Raw genomic sequence first — 17,899 nt, 5'->3', positions numbered from 1 at the left:
CTCCGGGGGCCGCCGCCGTCCCGCCCCGTCGGCGGGCAGCGGGGCGCGGCCTCGCGGCTGCGGCCCGCGACGCCGGGGCTGGCCGGGCGCTGCGAGCGCCCACGAACGCCCGCAGGGGGGAGCGCCCCGCGGGCTCCGAAGGGCCGGGGAGCGCCGGAGCCCCCCAGCCGCCCGCCCGGCTCCTCACCTGGGAACGGCGGCTGCCGCGCCGGTACAGCGCTCAGGAGGGCGCGGCACAGGGAGCCCGGCTGGAGTTTGCTGATCCTAAATTAAAAAGGAACCAAATCCTCCAGCTCAGCACTAATGAACTCCTCGCAACAGTTAAAGGGCTGCCCTTGGTTTTCCATGATGAATGCTACAGGTGTAGTATATTTCCTATAATGCAAATGCAAAGTCGCTCACGTGTGAAAAGCAAGAAAACAGCTGGCATAGGCAGTGCTGCACGAGCTGTGTGGGGGATGATGAGCCTGAGGGAGCCAAATTTGTCCAATTTTGTCCAGAAAAGCCACCCTGGGGGTGTTCTCCCCCCCCCCCAGCCAAAGCTGGTGGCTCTGCAGGGCTCACATGGGAGCTGCTGCGTTGATCTAAACCAGTAGCTCTACTTGTACTTTTTCCTAGTATTGAAAAATATTTTAATCAGTCTTATTAAAGTGTGTTTTACCACAGGATTTGAAATTGTAAAAATAGTGTAAGCACAATTAAAATCATTTTAGTTTTATTTAAACGACTTGATCCCATCATCTTAGCTTTCCTCTGCTCTCAAAAGCCTGCCTTCATGCACCCAACTTTTTCTGTTTTCATTAGAATTTGATTTACCTGTTAGCAGCGATTAAACACAACAAATGCTCTCGAGCACTAATTTACCTAGAAATATTGCTGGTAACAGCTTAATCCAGTTACATTTTACTACCATGGGTCTTAGTGGTGTAGGTGAAATTTACGGAGTGAGTGCCCAGCTGGATAAATTGACTGTAGTTGTTTATTTACTTTTGTGATACTATGTAACCAGCCATGGCGCTACATAATTAAGTGTGATACTATGTATCTAACTTGGATACTATGTAACTGTGATACTTTGTAACTAATTGCTTGTCACTTTCTCTAAAAAGTGTATACCTTTTTTCTTAGTATCTAGGATCAAGTAGAAGTATTTAACCAAAGACCTTGGCTGTGTCTCCTATGGAGAATTCCCCAGACTGCCTTTATCCCTCTTATTTTGGATGTGACTCATTTCCTTAGCCTCCTCAGGGAACCAGGAGTCAAGGGAGATGGCGGGGAAACAGGATCACAAGCTCCACCTTGGCTAAAGGAAAGCGTCGAGCAAGGCTGGTCATGCTTGTGGCTGAGCGGTACTATCGCTGGCAGTGGCAATTAGCAGCTCCGTGGCTGGGCCACACGCTATTTTTATACAACTCACATACCACATCATCACTGCATACCACCTTCCATTGCACTTTGAGAAGGAAAATTATAAAGACTTTAATGGAATTTGCGGATTGTAAAAGACCTTAATGGAAAATTTCATTTTTATTTGAAAAGTGATTTGTAATTCTACTCTCACAATTGATAGATGGAGGCATTTTTAAACAAATTCAAGTGTTATGTGTACATGTAAACCCAGAGTCCATTTGCACAGGCTGACATACCTCACTGTCTCATCTACACTCTCACCTGGAAGAGTATACCTTCTTTTTTGGCAGCTGGAATAATTCCCTGAGGGGAAAAAACAGTTAACTTCCTTTACCCCAGGAGGTTTCAGGTCAGGCTTCCTCAACAGGGATTTGGAATTTAGATGTGCTATTGCAGTGCATTTGATCTGATAGAGCACAGTAGCAGGTGGTTGTCGTAAGATGAAAAAGGAGAAACAGATAAGGAACAAAGAGAAAACCTGAAGTAATTGGAAAAAAAAGAGTATTATTTGTTGAAACAGCTATACCAGTAAACAGATTTTTAGCTAGCTTAATTGACTTCACCTGAAGAAGGTTGCTGATAGAGTTATATTGCTACAGCTATACTGACAGGGCCTCAAATCTGGACAAAGCCTGAGGGAAGAGGGCTTGGGATTGCCTTGTTCAGCTGGATGGCTCTGCTAACCAGCTCTTCATGTTTACCTCAACCCCAGTCTTCTCCAGCCAGGGGGGACTGCTTGCCTGCACGGGGGCCAAGAGCTGAACTCCAAATGTAACTCTGAAAGCACCTCTCCTGCTCCCAATTATCCAAACAGCAACTAAAAAGCAGTTTATTGGGTTCTGCCATTTTTCTTCTTGGCTTGTAAGCCATGTGAAATGCAAAAACTAGAATCAGGAAGCACCCACCTTTCCTGAAGGATGGTTTTACAGGGTTCAGGAGTGAAAGCTGTGCCCAACTGAAGTTAATGGGAGTTTTGCCAATGACTTTGGCAGAGCTTGGCTTTTTTCCCAGATGCTCTAGAGAAACAAAAGGTGCCTTTTTTTTTTTTTCTTTTCCTTTTTCTCTCCCCCACCCCCCCTCCTGGCACATATTCCCTGTTCACCTCTCTAGTTTAATTACAATTATTAAAATAAAAACCAGGTTGGGTGTTTGTAGATATTTCTCTAGAGGTTTGTACATAACCAGCTGCGTGTCCCACAATAAAGGAAAATCCACACTGGTAGTGAAGCATTCCTTACCGTGGGAGAGGAGTTTGGCAAACTCAGAGCTGAGAGAAGGTTTCAGACTTTACATCCACTGATCACACAGATTTCAGCCTCTGGAGGTCAACCCCAACACACTCACCGGGGACTCTGCGCATCCCTCTGCTCCCTCCCGCAAGCTGCCTGCACACCATGATCTCTGCTTGCTCCTCTGCTGCTGCTGCAAAGGTCATGGTAAAACTTCCCCTGATTTCAAATTCAGCCAAGGTTTCCTCCAGGGAGATACAAGCTCACGAATAACCACCACACTGACATTCCTTCTGTCTACAATTTCATTATTTGAAATGAAGGGATGATTTATGATGTTTTCATTAATGTACTCATATAAATCAAACACCAAATCAATATTTGGGTTTTTTAGGTAAAATGGTTTAGTGCATGCTACACACTATGCTGAAAAAAAACCAAACTTAAAAATAATTTAAACTTAATTTCAAGTACTTTATATGCATTTTAAATATTTATAGTCATGCTTTCAGGAGACAGTGATGATGCAGTTTCTTTTTCCTAGCAGCTTCCATCCTTTTGCTTTAGTTTCAAACACATCTCAGGAGCTTTTTGCTTTCTGGGATCCTGTTAAAATGGTAATACAGGATGAGAGCAGGAGCTGAGTTCTCCAGGATTCTTGATAGTGGGAACTGTCCTGCATAACAAGAGGCATTTAACAGGTTAAATGCATCACTTGAGCAGTGCATTAAAGAGATATCATCCCTCTATTATTATCCTGCTGTCCTGAATGCTACTAAATCTCTCCTACTGTACTTTTGGATTGTCATACTAACAAAAGAGTTTTTTGGTTTTAATAAATGTTAAAAGAAGCCAATCAATGTTTGTATTTATCTGCTTCTGAGTACAGTGAACACAACCTATTTTAGACATCCTCACGGGTATTAACAAACCAGTTGACCCTTTCAACCACATCATTATGTAAAAGACAGAATACTCTTTCTCTCTTCCTTACAGTGATGTTATTGCTGAGGAGAATATGATTAGTGTACAAAAGACAAGATGATTTTGACTCTTGCAGCTGCGCTCTGCTCAGCATAGGAGAAGTTGTTCAGAGTATTACACTGAGTTCTTAGCCACAAATACAACTGTAATACTATAATCCAAGCTTGGCATTGTACGCCTGATCCTATCTATATGGCTTGCACAAATAGCATTGCTATTCAGCGTTCAAGCAAGTTCATGCAATTCCAAGTTCAAGCAAGTGGAAATTTTGGATGCTGAAGAGGTACGTGCCCTTTGCCCATTTAGATAAATAAAATGGTAATTAATGTTGTATTGTTAAGGCAGACCTAGATTCCTTTACTGTTTGCCTTGGGAGCTTTCCCTCAGTTTTGCACTTGGATCCATGTTTTGCTGTAAATGGGAGCAGCAGTCCTAGGGATTCCCACATCTGTACATCTCTGTCCTTCTGCGCCTCAGTTTTCAGCAGGCTCACTGCTACTATTCCTTCAAGTAGAACAGTAAATCCCTCCAAACACAAAAGTCAATACAAATGTAGTTGTATCACTCGTCTTGGGCAGTATCATTAGTGACTGCCATGTCTAAAGCAATGATCAACCCGAGATAAGCACCATCCAGTCAGAAAGGAGACATGCTTTATATCCTAAGGATACACAGACAAGAGTGAGAGGGAGGAAAATGCTGGGTAAGCAGAACTGTCAGACTGATATTTGACAAGTTAATGTCATGACAATCTATACTCACATGTACTCTGCCTTGTAAGCAAGCGAGCTCGAGCTTGCTCTAGCTCTCTTTGCAGAGAGGGACAGAGAAAGTGAGTGTGGAGAGTGTGGGCATGGAGCACGTAGCGCTTCTGTCGGTGTACGTGGAGTTATGCCACACACAGCTGTGCTGTGAAGTGACAGGGACAAGCTGAAGTTGGCATAAGCTGCTTTTGGCCAATAGCCACTGCCACAGCCACTGAGCACTCAGCGTGCACTAAAGGTGAAGCAACCTCCACCGTTCTTGAAGGGAACCATTGCACACAACAGTACTTTCTGTTGCTATAAGGTGTTGGTACACAGCTGCTAGTCCACCGAACAGGGGGACTGCAGCAAAACAATTTCCCTGAGCCACTTCCCTGTGATGATGCCAGCACAATTTGTACACAGAGGCAGAGTCACTGGAGCAGATGAAAAAGCAGGGGCAGTGACGCTTGGCTTTGAGTGCGACAGCGATCAGGTGGATCTCAAAGCCATCTACCTCTTTGTTTTTTTCTAAAGGTATCGGAAAAGGCTAAACTTGTCACCCCAGTCACCAGTGGAGGGGACCGCCGCCTTCTGCAGGTTACCGTGCTGTATGCCACTGGTGGTGGAGCAGTTTCCTTGCACTTGAAACAGAAGCAAGGCTACTGGGCTCCTGCATAGGAGACAGCTGTTCTCCTTCCACCAGCTTTCCCTCTGGTGCCTGCTGGTATTCACTGCTCAAAACTCCTAAGGCGATGGGATATATGGAAAAAGACATATTCTCAAAAAATGTGAAAATTCAGTGAGCACTCTGAGAATGAATGGTTAGTGTCCAGCAGAAATTACTGTATGAGTACAACTAAGAAACGTGTGTATACTTAAAGTAACGTTGGTTAGTTTTAGGTTAATATGTTAAAAACAGGGAAAAAAAAGTAACTTTACTTTCAAGAAAATTCAGGTCAGTGTATTCAGTACTTTCAGACAATATATTTTATATACAAATGTAATCTGCATATATTTTAATATAACATTAATTTGTAGTACCAAATGTTCATTATACTGCTAACCCCCCTCCCCAAAGTTAACGAAGGTTACTATATGTCTGGCATTTCCAAGACACGTTTTCTTTTTATCTGAAGGAAAACTTGGACTTTGGCCACCTTCCTACAGTCTCTGCACAAGGATTAGTGGGGCAGAGTCAGCAGCATTAGCCCCTGCCCCAGTGCCGGCTATGGAAAGCAATCCCCCCTGAGCTGCCAACGCTGCCAGTGCAGAGATGCAGAGCCAGGCACGAGGGACATGTCACACACCCCTCGCCTGGGCTGTGCAGCTGGTCCCTGCACACCACTGCACCTGGCCTGGCCTGGCCACAGCTGAGTTACATCGGGAGGAGTTTCCCTGCGGCCGTGCAGGGCAGAGCACATGGACCCCTTCCCTATGGACTGCACAAGCTGCCAGGCCGTATTTCCATCTGGGGTTTCCCAGAGATACAAAAGCCTTGTTCTAGGCAGGTAGATCTCCAGCAAGTGCTGGGAATACAACTATTCAAGGTAAACAGAAACCTGAGAGCATGCACACTGTGTGCTGCAAAAATTCCCCAGGGAGTGGAAGATTTTTACCCCGATACGTATGTATGTTGGTGGAGATGAGCTGGCTCTTACCTTTGCCATGGGCTAGGGAAGAGAAGAAGGAAGCACACCATAAACAGTCCTGCCTGCTGGAATCACCCTCCCAAAGAAATGTCTTTAGGGGAGAAGTTCTATTTTTTTGGTACGTTTTGTACATACAGCAGCCAGCACTGCTTACATTTAAGAGAAGCAGCAACACCATCCTTCAAGGATGTTGTAAACTGGTGCAGTGAATTAAAAAAATGCAGTTACTTCAGCAACGCGGAGTGGTGCTTGTATCTCACTCCTGCAGGGACTGTAGGTTCCCACAGAAGTGTGCTGGCCCAGGACCATCGGTGCCAATGAGAAGCAGATACTAGTGTGGGTCAGCAGCAGCACAGAATCCAGTGAAACTATCCTGTAGGGGAAAGATCTATCAAACTATAGGCTTTGCAAATCTGTTTAGCATTGTAGTTTCTAAATAACACAATTTTGCAATGTTTGGAGTAGTATTTTCCCAGGTGTTTTTTTTTTTTTTTTGGGGTGTGTGTGTGTGTTTTTTAATGTAACTGTATTGCTTTACTACTTCCCCAGGTATTAATGGTGTGCGGCTGCAACTTCCAGAGCACTCTCTGAGCAAAGCCCACATGCAGGTGCCTCTCTAGTCACACCCACCCCCCACCCCGCCCCTTCTTTCAGAAGCTGTGACAGCGTAGGGACTAATTGTTCTTAATCTGGGAGCAGCGACACAGAACTCCAGTTTGCCTGCAGACTTGTGTCCCGGCTTCCGGGGAATTAAGTTGTGCAATGACCTTTTATTAAGGCATGGACTTTATCACCAGCTTCAAAAGTCACAGCAGCAGTACTTCACCGATCAGCACCCTTGCAGGCAGAAATAATGAATTTATGCTTTGGCCGGCCTCGGCACCTAAATCTGAAAGACTTGCTTGATTAAAAGGAGCAGCTGCAGCCATAAGCTTAGCTTGATCCAGATAAGATTATACTCTCCATACCATGCAAACAGACTAACGCAGCGAGCAGTTGGCAGCGCAGCCCCTTGCACGCATGCCCTCGCATCTCACCGCTAGGGCAGAAAGGCTTCGGGCTATAGGGAACCACCCGCCCGCGCCACCTGCCTGCCTCCCCCCGCACTGGCCGCTAACCAAGCGGACGCCCTGCACGTCCTCAGTTTGCCGCGCCCGGCCGCGCCAGTTCTAGCACTGAGGCAGAAGCCGCCTTTCAGCCTCGCTTTGGCGCCGCCGGAGCGGCGCGCTCTGATTGGCCGCTTTGAATCATCTCAGCGCGGCGCCATTGGCGGCGTTCGGCGGCGGCGGCGAGTTCGAATGCGGCACGCCCGCCCCCAGGGAGCCGTGGGACGTCCGTGCGGCGCGGAGCGGCCTCGGCGGCGGCGCAGGTGAGGAGCAGCGGGGACGGCGGGAGGGTGCGGGGCCTGCGGGACGGCCGGCCGCCCCGGAGCGCCGCTTGGCCGCGGTGGAGGCCGCTCTCTCCTTCTCTCACGCCGGTTCGCGGGTTCAGCCCGCCGCTCCCGGCCCGGCAGCGGGGCGAGCGGTTCACCGGCTGCCGCGAGGCCGGCCCTGACTGTGCTTTTGCGGCGCCCAGCCGCCACTGCGGGCCCCTGTCCCCGCCCGGTGCGGGCAGGGTCGCCCATGAGGCCCGGGGAGGGAGGTGGGCGAGGCGGCTACCCTTCCAGGGGTGCTCGGGGCCTCCGCTGGGTCCGTGACGGCGGGTGCGGTGTCGCGCCCCACGACGGCGGGGCAGGAGCGGGGCCGCGGCGGCAGCGCGTCCCCGACGCCGGCTGCCCCCATTCGGGCGGGCGCCTGGGCCGGAGCCGCGGGGCCGCGTCACTTCCCGGCGCTCTCCGGCCCCTGCGGGCCCGCGCCGCGCTCGGTGGAGGGGTCGCGGCGGCGGGGAGGTGCGGGGTGCCGGTTCTACCGGGCGCTGACGCCTCCGGGGGCCTTGTGCCGCTCAGCGTAACTCGGGCCGGCGGCTCTGCAGGGCGCTTGTGGTTGCCCAGCTGTCGCGGCTGGCGGCCCCTGTCGTTGCTAACACCAAACCCGCGACTGTGGGTAGCAGGGCTCCTGGTCCTGAGCAACTGTGGAAAACTGGTGAGTGTGGCGTCTTCCCTCAGTTGCTTGGAGGCGCCTTCCTCGCAAGAGCATTTTTCTCCTTTTGGGTTTGTGCCCACTCATACTTCGGCAGGCGGTTTTTCTAGTTGCAACCATGAATGAACCCTGTTTTTTTTGTTGAGGAGAACGGTAAGTGTTCCGTGTTGCATCCTAATTATGTAAGGTGAAACTAGCTTCTAAAGGCCTGGCATAGCTCCAGGGACTTGGCTGTGTTCAGGACGGCAACTGTTCACCCCACCATCATGGGTTTTCTCCCCTTCGTTTCAGGGATAACAGGAGAAATGGATGATTACACAAAAATAGAGAAGATTGGGGAAGGTAAGTGTGAAGAACGGGGAGCCTTGTCATGCTCCACAGTCTGAGTTAACAAGTGCCATTGAAGCTATTGGAGGAACTACTGACATTCAACCAACTGACAAAATAATTACTGCAGTAAACCACAAGCTTGTCTCTATATGTAAAGGCTTTGAGTGCCCTTCTTTTGAAGGTTACATGGTCCATTTGAAGCGACTGATCAGTGTTGAGGAGCATCTACCTTCATATTGATGGATAATGGTAGTGTACTTCTCCTCCAAGAGGGGAAGAAAACGTTCTGAGGCTTGAAGCCAGCTTTCCAGTTTAGGAAGCTCCCCCATTCCTTTGTGTATGAACTTGTTTACCAGTTGCTCCTGAAGCTGTATTGCGTGGCATACTTACTTGCTTGGAGTGTCTGGTGGGGAGTTGTGGTTTGTTGATTGTTGTGCTCAGTTTATATCCAATCACTGTGCTTGTCAAGGGAATGAGCAGATAGTAAACCTCTGTGGAGAAGTGAATTTTAACAATTAATTTATGATGAGGCAATAAGAAGATTAGCCACAAACCCCCTTTCACTGGAAATCCAGCCTATGTTAAATGTAGAACTCAGTGTGTTTTATAATGCTTTAGCCTTATGTAGAATTTGCAGTTCATTACTCTGAGGTAACAGCGAAATGTATGGGCTTGGATCTTCCAACAAGGTGTCATAACTGAAGCCTTGCATATGTATACTTTCTTCCTGAAAGAAACTATTTTGTTGGAGCTTAATCTGAGGGATTAATGCTTCAAGAAGGGTGAAACGGGAATACTTAAGCTGTCTTGGTTTGTTGAGGGTTCTACTTCTGTGAACACTGATGATTAAAGTATTACTACTGGTTCCAATTTTAGCTTCTACTGAGACCCACAGCACTACCCTCTCTCCAGCACTGAGGGTTGTGCTAGAGTTATTTCCATAGATCTGACCAATGGATGGATGGATCTCTGCAGAGAGAGCGCTACTTCTTTTGCAGCCAAACTTTTAATGTTTTAGCATGATGTATCAATGGTAAAATCATAACCCTTTGGGGATGAAAACATATAGTGATCTTGCCTGAAAGCTGATCAACCTGAAACTCAAATAGTATCTGATTTTAGAACTACATCTTCCAAATACTCAAGTTTCACACTTAGCCTACCATGTACCCTGTCCTAACAAATGTTACTGTTCATGGATGGCATGCTTGAAACAAACAAAACTATTGCATGGTTAAACTGCCAAAACTAAGTAGTTTGTAATCAAGCCAAATAGTTAAACAAAAAATACTTGATTGCAAGGACTCTTGCCTTTGTTAGCGGTTCTTACTTGCAGTGATTTACTTGTACCTGAAGCTGGTATTTCCTGTATGCGTTTCACTGTCTTTTTGTTCAGGTACCTATGGTGTTGTGTATAAAGGTCGTCACAAAACCACAGGCCAAGTGGTGGCAATGAAGAAAATACGTCTAGAAAGTGAGGAGGAAGGCGTTCCAAGTACTGCTATCCGAGAAATTTCTTTATTAAAAGAGCTGCATCATCCCAATATAGTCTGGTATGCATATACTGGTATTTAGCTAAACACTCTGAAGGGTGCTAGGTCACTTCAGATAAGAAATTAATTTTTCACCATTCTAGTGAGGTGGGAGCTACTCTGCTTAATACAGTATTTGCTTTACAGCAAATAACTATAGTCCCAAATCCCATGTTTATGCCATTTTTCTAACTGGGACTTCCTCATGCTGCCTCTTCCCGTTCTAGAAATCTAACTTTTGCTGATTTTTGTAATCGGGTCAATTATTTTCAGAATGGTATGCCGTTTCCACTCTAACAATAACCTCATGAGAACTAGTTGAAGCTGTTACTTTAGTTGGTCTCAGAATTTTACTTGCCACTGTGGAATAGACCACTTGGCTCTAGTGTTCTTACATGAGCCTCTGTCATCAGTCACTTCCTTGCTGCTTTGTAGCAGAAATTTACATGTTGTGTTATGATGCTGGCATGTCTGAGCTATGAGTGAAACTTCCATCGGTGATTACTTGACATTTAAAATTGATTGCAGCTATTGTCTTTCCCCCAAAATATTTGCTTGCTCTTTAATGCAGCAAAATACTTTCTCTCCAATGTGCCTGAAAATTGGCCATTTCCAGCCATGTAGTGACTAATTGTATGTATACTTGGGTTTAGGAACCCTTGTAATCTATTAAGGATGAAGGAGGTACTTAAAACTGAAAATCCTGCGGTGTCTACTAGGTTCCTATTATAATATTCCCTTAAGTCCACCTAGTAATTCAGGCTCTGCTATAAGTCAGCTTCAAACAGAAGCTAGGCACCAACACCCACAGTCTTTTTTCTTTTTTTTTTCTCCAAGGCAACAGTGTGTTTTCCTCAGACTTCCTGTGTCTAATACTAGGCGTGAGGAAGTCTAAGTTTAATGGGAAGCATATAGGTTTTTATCTCAGTCTGACGCTATTTCAGATACGCTTGATTTTCCAGATGACAGTATAACTCACTGTTAATCTTTGAAGACTGAAAGCTTTTTAAGACTTTTATAATAGGAACTTGGAAACGTCAGCTTATATCCCTGTTGAGAGGGGAAATGTAACCATGAGTCTGTGCATTTTGCAATGGAGTTGATCATGACTCAATTTTTAGTCTTCAGGATGTTCTTATGCAGGATTCAAGACTGTACCTTGTCTTTGAATTCCTCTCCATGGATCTCAAGAAATACTTGGATACTATTCCATCTGGCCAATATTTGGATCGTTCACGTGTTAAGGTAATGAGGACAATTTCTTAATACGAGAGAAACTAATGGAAAGATCACCTACAAAGCTATAAGCAGGTCTTTTCAGTATAATTAACTCCTTGAGAAGAAATGAAAGGTTAAAGAAGCAGCTGTGGGTAATAAATGTGAGTTTTGCTCTCAAATGCCACTTAAAATTCTTTTAATTACTGAAATTAAACTGCCTTAAATGAAGCTTAAGTATTAATTTGTGTGGCTTTATGATATTAATGCAACATCTGCAATGCTTTGGCTCTCTGTATCCTACTACTATGGGGAGATCTAATGTAAGGAAACAGCTTTATGTTGCAGAACACTAACTTGTACTAAAGGTTACTCCTTTTTTTTTTTTTTTCTGCTTCCTCCTTTCTAGAGTTACTTGTATCAAATCTTGCAAGGTATTGTCTTCTGCCATTCAAGAAGAGTTCTGCACAGAGACTTAAAACCTCAGAATCTCTTAATAGATGACAAAGGAGTGATTAAACTGGCAGACTTTGGATTGGCCCGAGCCTTTGGAATTCCAGTGCGGGTATACACTCATGAAGTGAGTTGGAACATCCTCTTGGTGATTTTGACAATACTTGCTAGCTTCCTGGTAATAACTGAGTATTACACAGCTGAAAAGAATCAAGGAGTTTTTGAAGTCATAAACTAACAGTATCAAAAAGTTTTATTTCGGTTTTGTTTTACTCAATGGCTTTCTGTCTCCCTGACTGTTGTTTTAGTCTAAAGTTCCAAAGCATCTTATGAATCCTGCTCTTACCTTGAGAATGAATCAGGCCAGAACTCATTGCTTGCTAAAGGCAACTACTGCAATGGAGTCTTTTGGATTTGTCTATAAATGAAGTTTGAAACTAGTATTTTCACTAAAACTTCTAGCACTGACTATTATTTTAACCAAAAACCTGTGAATGCTACTTAACATATGAGCCATTGCGCTTCCAGTCAATTAGAGGACCTGATCCTATGCACTTAAAAAAATATTTCTATGTTTAACAGGTAGTGACACTGTGGTACAGGTCTCCAGAGGTGTTGCTGGGATCTGCTCGTTACTCTACCCCTGTAGATATATGGAGCATAGGTACCATATTTGCTGAGCTGGCAACTAAAAAGCCGCTTTTCCATGGAGACTCAGAGATTGACCAGCTCTTCAGAATCTTCAGGTATGTCAGGCTAAACTTTTCCTTGCTACTTGTGCGGCTTTGCGGGATAGTGCTGTGTGCTTATTAAAACCATAGCAGGATGTACAGATCTCAGACTACACTGCTTAATATTTTGCTTATGCTTGCACAGAGCTTTAGGGACCCCCAACAATGAGGTATGGCCTGAAGTGGAATCTCTGCAAGACTATAAAAACACTTTCCCAAAATGGAAACCTGGCAGCCTTGGAACACATGTCAAAAACTTAGATGATGATGGGCTTGACCTGCTGGCTGTAAGTAGTCTTTCTTAAATTGCTGAGTAAGAAACTGAACAGGTAATTTTAAAATACTCCAGAACACACAAAGCTATACTAATCAGTCTTGGCTAGAATGAAGATGTAGAGACCTTCAAACTACCAGCAGTGGTATGGGTTGTCATTCTTGTAGAACTGACACTGAGTGACACTCACTCCCTTCATAAATAATAGACGACAATACTACTCTTCTCATAAAGCACTTGCACCTCAGCTTTTTTTATACTAATCATCCTCACTTTCAAGTTGAACCTGGATTAGCATTTACAATCAGGTCTAAATGAAGGCTTCTGTCCACAAACTGTAGCTGTCACCTTCCTGCTGCCAGCACTAATTGTAATGTGGCTATATGACTGTGATCCAGTTGAAAATGTTTTTCTTTTAAGGTAGCATGTAGATTAATCTTAGTGGGCTCATTTTGGTTAAGCTTTCATGGTGGTCAAACTGAATAAACAAAGATGGAAACAGCTGAATTTATTGATTAGCTGTGAAACCAGGGGCTTAGTCTAAGTTGGCCTATAGTATCTGTCTCAATTGCCTTTAAATGTTTTTGACTGTGGTGGGTTAACTTTTAATTGGTGTATTTTGTTTCTAGTGTGAGTCTAGTTCTCTGGCCGTGCAGTTGAAGTATCACACTAAGCTTTTATTTGACAAGCTCTTCATCAGGCTTTTCCCTGTAGTGCCCTTCCAGCTCACGTGCTGCCACTGCAGACTAATTTAGATCACATATCAGGTGTGATCTTAGATGTACCTAAGTGTGAGAATGTACCTTGGTGACTTACCCTTTTGCTCTCCTAAAGATGCATTTATACAGTGCAGACTTATGTATGGGGGGTGTGGGGTGGGTGCTCTGTGTCTTAAAATAAGCTGAAACTTGAGAACTATCTTGGTACAAGGGGAACCTTCTACCGCGTTTACCTGTGTAGCTGGCTCATATTTTTAAGCAGTCACTAAGTAGTTTATTATCCATATTGGTACAGCTGTAGCAAAATACTCTGAATGAAGCAGTGTTGCCAAAGAATCTCAAATGACCACAATTTCTCACAGGTTTTCTTTGTGAGAACAGAACCACAGTTCAGATTGACAACCTGAACATTTGTTAAATGTAAAGTTATTTTGGATAGCTCTCTGAATCTTGTAGCAGTATTGTTTTACAGAGACAACTGACTTAAGCTGGGAATAATTCCACTGACAGCATGATGAGTAAATCAGTTTGAAGTAGAACTGTTTCTGATTGTACTTACAAACTAAGATAAATTGAACAGGCAAGAAAATCTCATAGTCATGTAACTGGCCTGCTAAGTACTCATCTGAGCTTAGTTGTGGCTTCATTGTGCAAAACCCATGTTCTGGGCTGCTGCTAATAAAGGCCAAAAAATTACTAGTTCCTCAAATGGTGGTAACACAATACTAATCTCAAAGCATACTAAATTCTCTAAAATCTTGTATAATTTTACCTTTAATAAATGTTGACATTTTAGCTTCCTATTAATGCCTGGTGACTGGAATGGCTGAACTCTTAGGCATCTGGAGTCCATTTAAATTTCCTATGGCACTTTTAAGCCTGAAGCAGTAATATGACTTTAAAGGCAACGAAACTGAATATTTCATTCTAGAGTACAAGCCCAAATGTGTCAATGAAGATGTTAATTTCTCCTTCTATAGATGATTGCAGATGGAAGTGGCATGTAAAATAGTTATCTCTGAAAATGGGTCACATATTTTTGTATTGAGACCAATTGCTTGAGTCAGGCTGTAAACTTAAGACCTTCATAATCTAAACTACTTCTGGGGCCAGGATTCCAAAGCACTTAATGGCTGTCATCAAAAGCTTTGGTCTATCAGAAATGAAGTGCCAGGAAAAGCTATGTTTCAGGCTGCTCAGAGGAGAAATGGTCACTTAATCTATCAGCTGAAGTGCCGTAGCCTCAATGTCAAAGCATCCCCTTTTCAGATAAATTTGTGCCTTTTTTTGTCTGAGTCAATTTCAAGAAAAACTTTGATATTGGTATTAGCTATGGGATACTATTATTCTGCGATATAGCTAATGGGAACCTGTCACAAGGTAAAATTGGACATGCAAGGTTAAATCTAGAGACTCTGTTGCATTTGGCAGGAGTTCAGAGAACATAAATGCAAATTTCGTGGTTTAAATCAACTTGGAAGGCTCCCTGTAGGATGAAGTCTAAAGACAGTTAAATGTCAAGACTGAATACTGGGCAGAGTAATATTGGTTAAGCTTTTTTTCTGGAAAACAAACTTGTTGTGGGGATGGCGAAGAAGCAGCTGGTAGAATCCTGGTTATTTGAATTTGAAATGTACTTTCCTTTAGTAAAGAGGAGTAAAAGCAAAAAGACTTTGCAGACTTGGCTAGTCTTAGACCTAGTAGAAAACTGCGAAATGCTTTATTCCTTTCTTTTGCAGCCGGTTGTATGATATAAACCGTAGACTCTTTTCATTAAAGCTCCTAGCAAAACAGTCTTGCCTGTTCTGTAAAGTTCTGAGGGCTTTCTGGTGGCTGTGACATCCCCTCTATTTCCTTTCAGCTTTATTATAAAGTCTTCAGTTGAAGTAACTTACTGCAAAGAAACTCTGTGTTTCTTCAGTTCTACCTGTTTGCCTGCTATTTCCCTATATGGATTTTGAAACAGGGATCACTCTCTTATTTTAACTGAAGTGCTGCACCAAGCAGTAATAGCAATTTGACATCAGTTTCTTCAATCTCAGTTTAACAATACAAGTGTAAGACCACTTGTCTTTGGTAAACATGTTGGGCTCTAACAGCTTAAAGCTTGATTTCCCTTAGTCGAGAAGCTGACACAAATAATTATTGCCACAATGTCTGGTTCTAGGTTTAGTTTGGTGCATGTGGTACCCAGATGCATGCATGGGCCTGGTTATTGAATAGGAGAATAGATGTGTCCTTCACTTCCTGAGATGTTATGCACTGCTACTGACCTACTACTGACTTGTAGGTGGAAATAACCTCTCTCCTTCTACAAGAAATTGTGGAACATGGCGGGGACAACTTCTCTTTATGGTTTATTATTATAATTACTATTACTGTGGTTAAAAATCTATCTCTTTTAACAATATTTTAGTTCCTATTTCATGAGGGAGTAAATGTGTTTTCTTTTTCTTCCAGAAAATGTTAATTTATGATCCTGCAAAAAGAATTTCTGGCAAAATGGCCTTGAACCATCGATATTTTGATGACTTGGACAAATCCACTCTCCCTGCTAATCTGATTAAGAAAGAGTAGACCTTTGTATGAAATCAACCAGAGTGAAATAATTGTGCTTACTTTTACTATTAAGTCTGTCTGTAACTTGTATGTCTGTCTCCTCTAAAACTCTTTAGTTCGTTTTCATTTAAGTGTTATCTAAATGTAAATATTAACCTATTAGTCCTAAGTTCAAATACAATGCAAGTATTGCTGCCGTTAAGACAATGAACTTTCTATAAATAAAGCTTTAAATCCAGTGAAGGACTGAACTTTTTTCTAGACTGTGGGTGCTCAACAGAAGGACTCTTTTTCTTTGGAATGTGCTGGTAAGGTATCACTTGTCTGAAGAAAAAAAAAAAGCAACTAACCTACTAAATGGCTGTTGTTCTTGATATGATAGGAAAATATAATAGGATATTCCTCAAAAGTTTGAGTTGTTTCAGTATAATGGTCAGTTAAAATTTTGCTTAAGCATGGCAACCAATGTAAATTGAGTTATTTTGAACTGAAGAATTGCAACTTACTAAAGCCAAGTAGATGGCCAAACTTGGTTTAGGGTTTGAGGTTTTGGAGGTATTGCAAATGATGATTTGGAAAAAATCCTTGCTCCGCATGCTTTTCTGTTATCTTGAAGGTCTGAGAATTTACCTAGATGTTGGCATGTTAACTTGTGAACTGGCATAGTTCTAACTCCTGGACCGGTTAAGGTATGATATCTTCAATTTTATATTGACTGCCTAATGCCAATGTGTAACTGCTTAACAGGGCCCCTTCCAACTGCTAACACTGATACAGTTCTCTGGGTCTCGTTAAAAGTAGAGCCCCCTGGATTATGCTTCAACTTGAAAATTAGTCTGTCTTTATATAGGAATAGTCAAGTAAATGTTGGCTTAACATGACTGCTAGGAATTGCAATCATCGCTTAACTTTACAGGTGAATATCATAAAAAGTTCAAAATTCAGAGGTATATACTAATTGATTGTATGTTAGGTACCCAGTTACTCCCTCTTTTGGCTTTCAGATACATCGGTAGGCATGGAGTGCACATCTGGCTTAGGTTTCATTGGGTCTTAAGCACTGGTGCTTGCTGGTTAGGGCCTAAAGCTTGCAGCAAAGTGTGGAATTGTAATGAAAAGATTTAACCTGTTAAGTTGGGCACGTGAAAGGAACAAAACATGCCTCACTGTTTATGAAGAGTTCATAAAAGCCCTGCCCTACAGCTGCAGGAGAGTGAGACTTTGAAATGAGCAGTGGCGGTGATGACATCCTGTCCCTCAGCTGCTTACTGTTGCGTTTGTTTTAGGCCTACTTTTTGTTAACGAGTAGCATTTTTAGATGTACATACCACCCGGGGTGGTGTTAGTGTTGTTTTCTGCAGAGTGGTTCTTAATCTCCAGCAGTGACGGGAGACTGTCAGCTTAATGGAATCATTTAGCAGTGGAGAGACTTGGTTAGAAATTGCTTAGAGAGGAGGTCACTTAACCGAAGGCAGAGGTGAAGAAGATTGCTGTGGCTGACTCCTTTCTGTTAATGCTAGTGATAGGATGAAGTTTCAAGACAAACTAGGGGCCTCATTTATCTGCTTTTGAATGTAGTTAACTTGATGTGAGCTTTACTGGACCAAGGGATGGTTGCCTGCTGGTTCCTTTAGTGTAGAAAAGGGGAACCTGCTAGCAACTGCTTTAAAAAATCAGAAGTTAATCTGTTGAAGCAAATACTGGTGACCTTAAGACTTATAGTGGACAGACTTTTGTTTAAATTCTTTGTGTGGAGAGAAAGATTTCAACTAGGCAAACTCAGACTTGTTGCTTGCAATACTGGTAAAGCCCTATTTTTGTCATGTAGTACTCGTGTCTGTTTCATGTGATACAGTGAACAAAAAGATTTTGGTACTAAAACATCTAAAGAAAGCTTTTTAAACAATTTATTACAAGTCTGCAGTCTCTCTTGTTTACCCAGGCACCATTAGGACCAGTGGTGTGACACAGCTAGCTTCGCAGCTCTGAA

General features: G+C 43.4%; 1 protein-coding gene across 2 annotated transcripts; it reads left to right on the top strand.

Moving 5' to 3' along the window:
• The first annotated feature begins 7,270 nt into the window (after positions 1-7,270).
• On the top strand, positions 7,271-16,147 carry CDK1 (cyclin dependent kinase 1). Of its 2 annotated transcripts, none has more exons than XM_055720890.1 (8): positions 7,271-7,387; positions 8,388-8,438; positions 9,823-9,979; positions 11,080-11,203; positions 11,583-11,753; positions 12,209-12,372; positions 12,503-12,644; positions 15,811-16,147. In XM_055720890.1, exons 2-8 carry the CDS (start codon positions 8,402-8,404, stop codon positions 15,925-15,927), a joined length of 912 nt encoding a protein of 303 aa, XP_055576865.1. In that variant the 5' UTR covers positions 7,271-7,387; positions 8,388-8,401; the 3' UTR covers positions 15,928-16,147. The 2 variants fall into 2 exon arrangements, with proteins under 2 accessions (XP_055576865.1, XP_055576864.1); XM_055720889.1 differs by lacking the exon at positions 7,271-7,387 and adding an exon at positions 8,006-8,249.
• Positions 16,148-17,899: the final 1,752 nt, after the last annotated feature.

Source organism: Falco cherrug, chromosome 9, assembly GCF_023634085.1.
Source record: "Falco cherrug isolate bFalChe1 chromosome 9, bFalChe1.pri, whole genome shotgun sequence".
In the NCBI taxonomy this organism is placed as follows: Eukaryota; Metazoa; Chordata; class Aves; order Falconiformes; family Falconidae; genus Falco; species Falco cherrug.
Note: the sequence above shows the minus strand (reverse complement) of the source record. Positions and strands in the feature narration are given on the sequence as shown.

Excerpts from the sequence above, each read along its gene's own strand:
- CDK1 (XM_055720889.1), top strand. The coding sequence starts at position 8,219 with ATGAACCCTGTTTTTTTTGTTGAGGAGAACG. Across the intron at positions 9,980-11,079 it reads CATCATCCCAATATAGTCTG|TCTTCAGGATGTTCTTATGC; the intron begins GTATGCATATAC and ends CTCAATTTTTAG. Across the intron at positions 12,373-12,502 it reads CAGCTCTTCAGAATCTTCAG|AGCTTTAGGGACCCCCAACA; the intron begins GTATGTCAGGCT and ends ATGCTTGCACAG.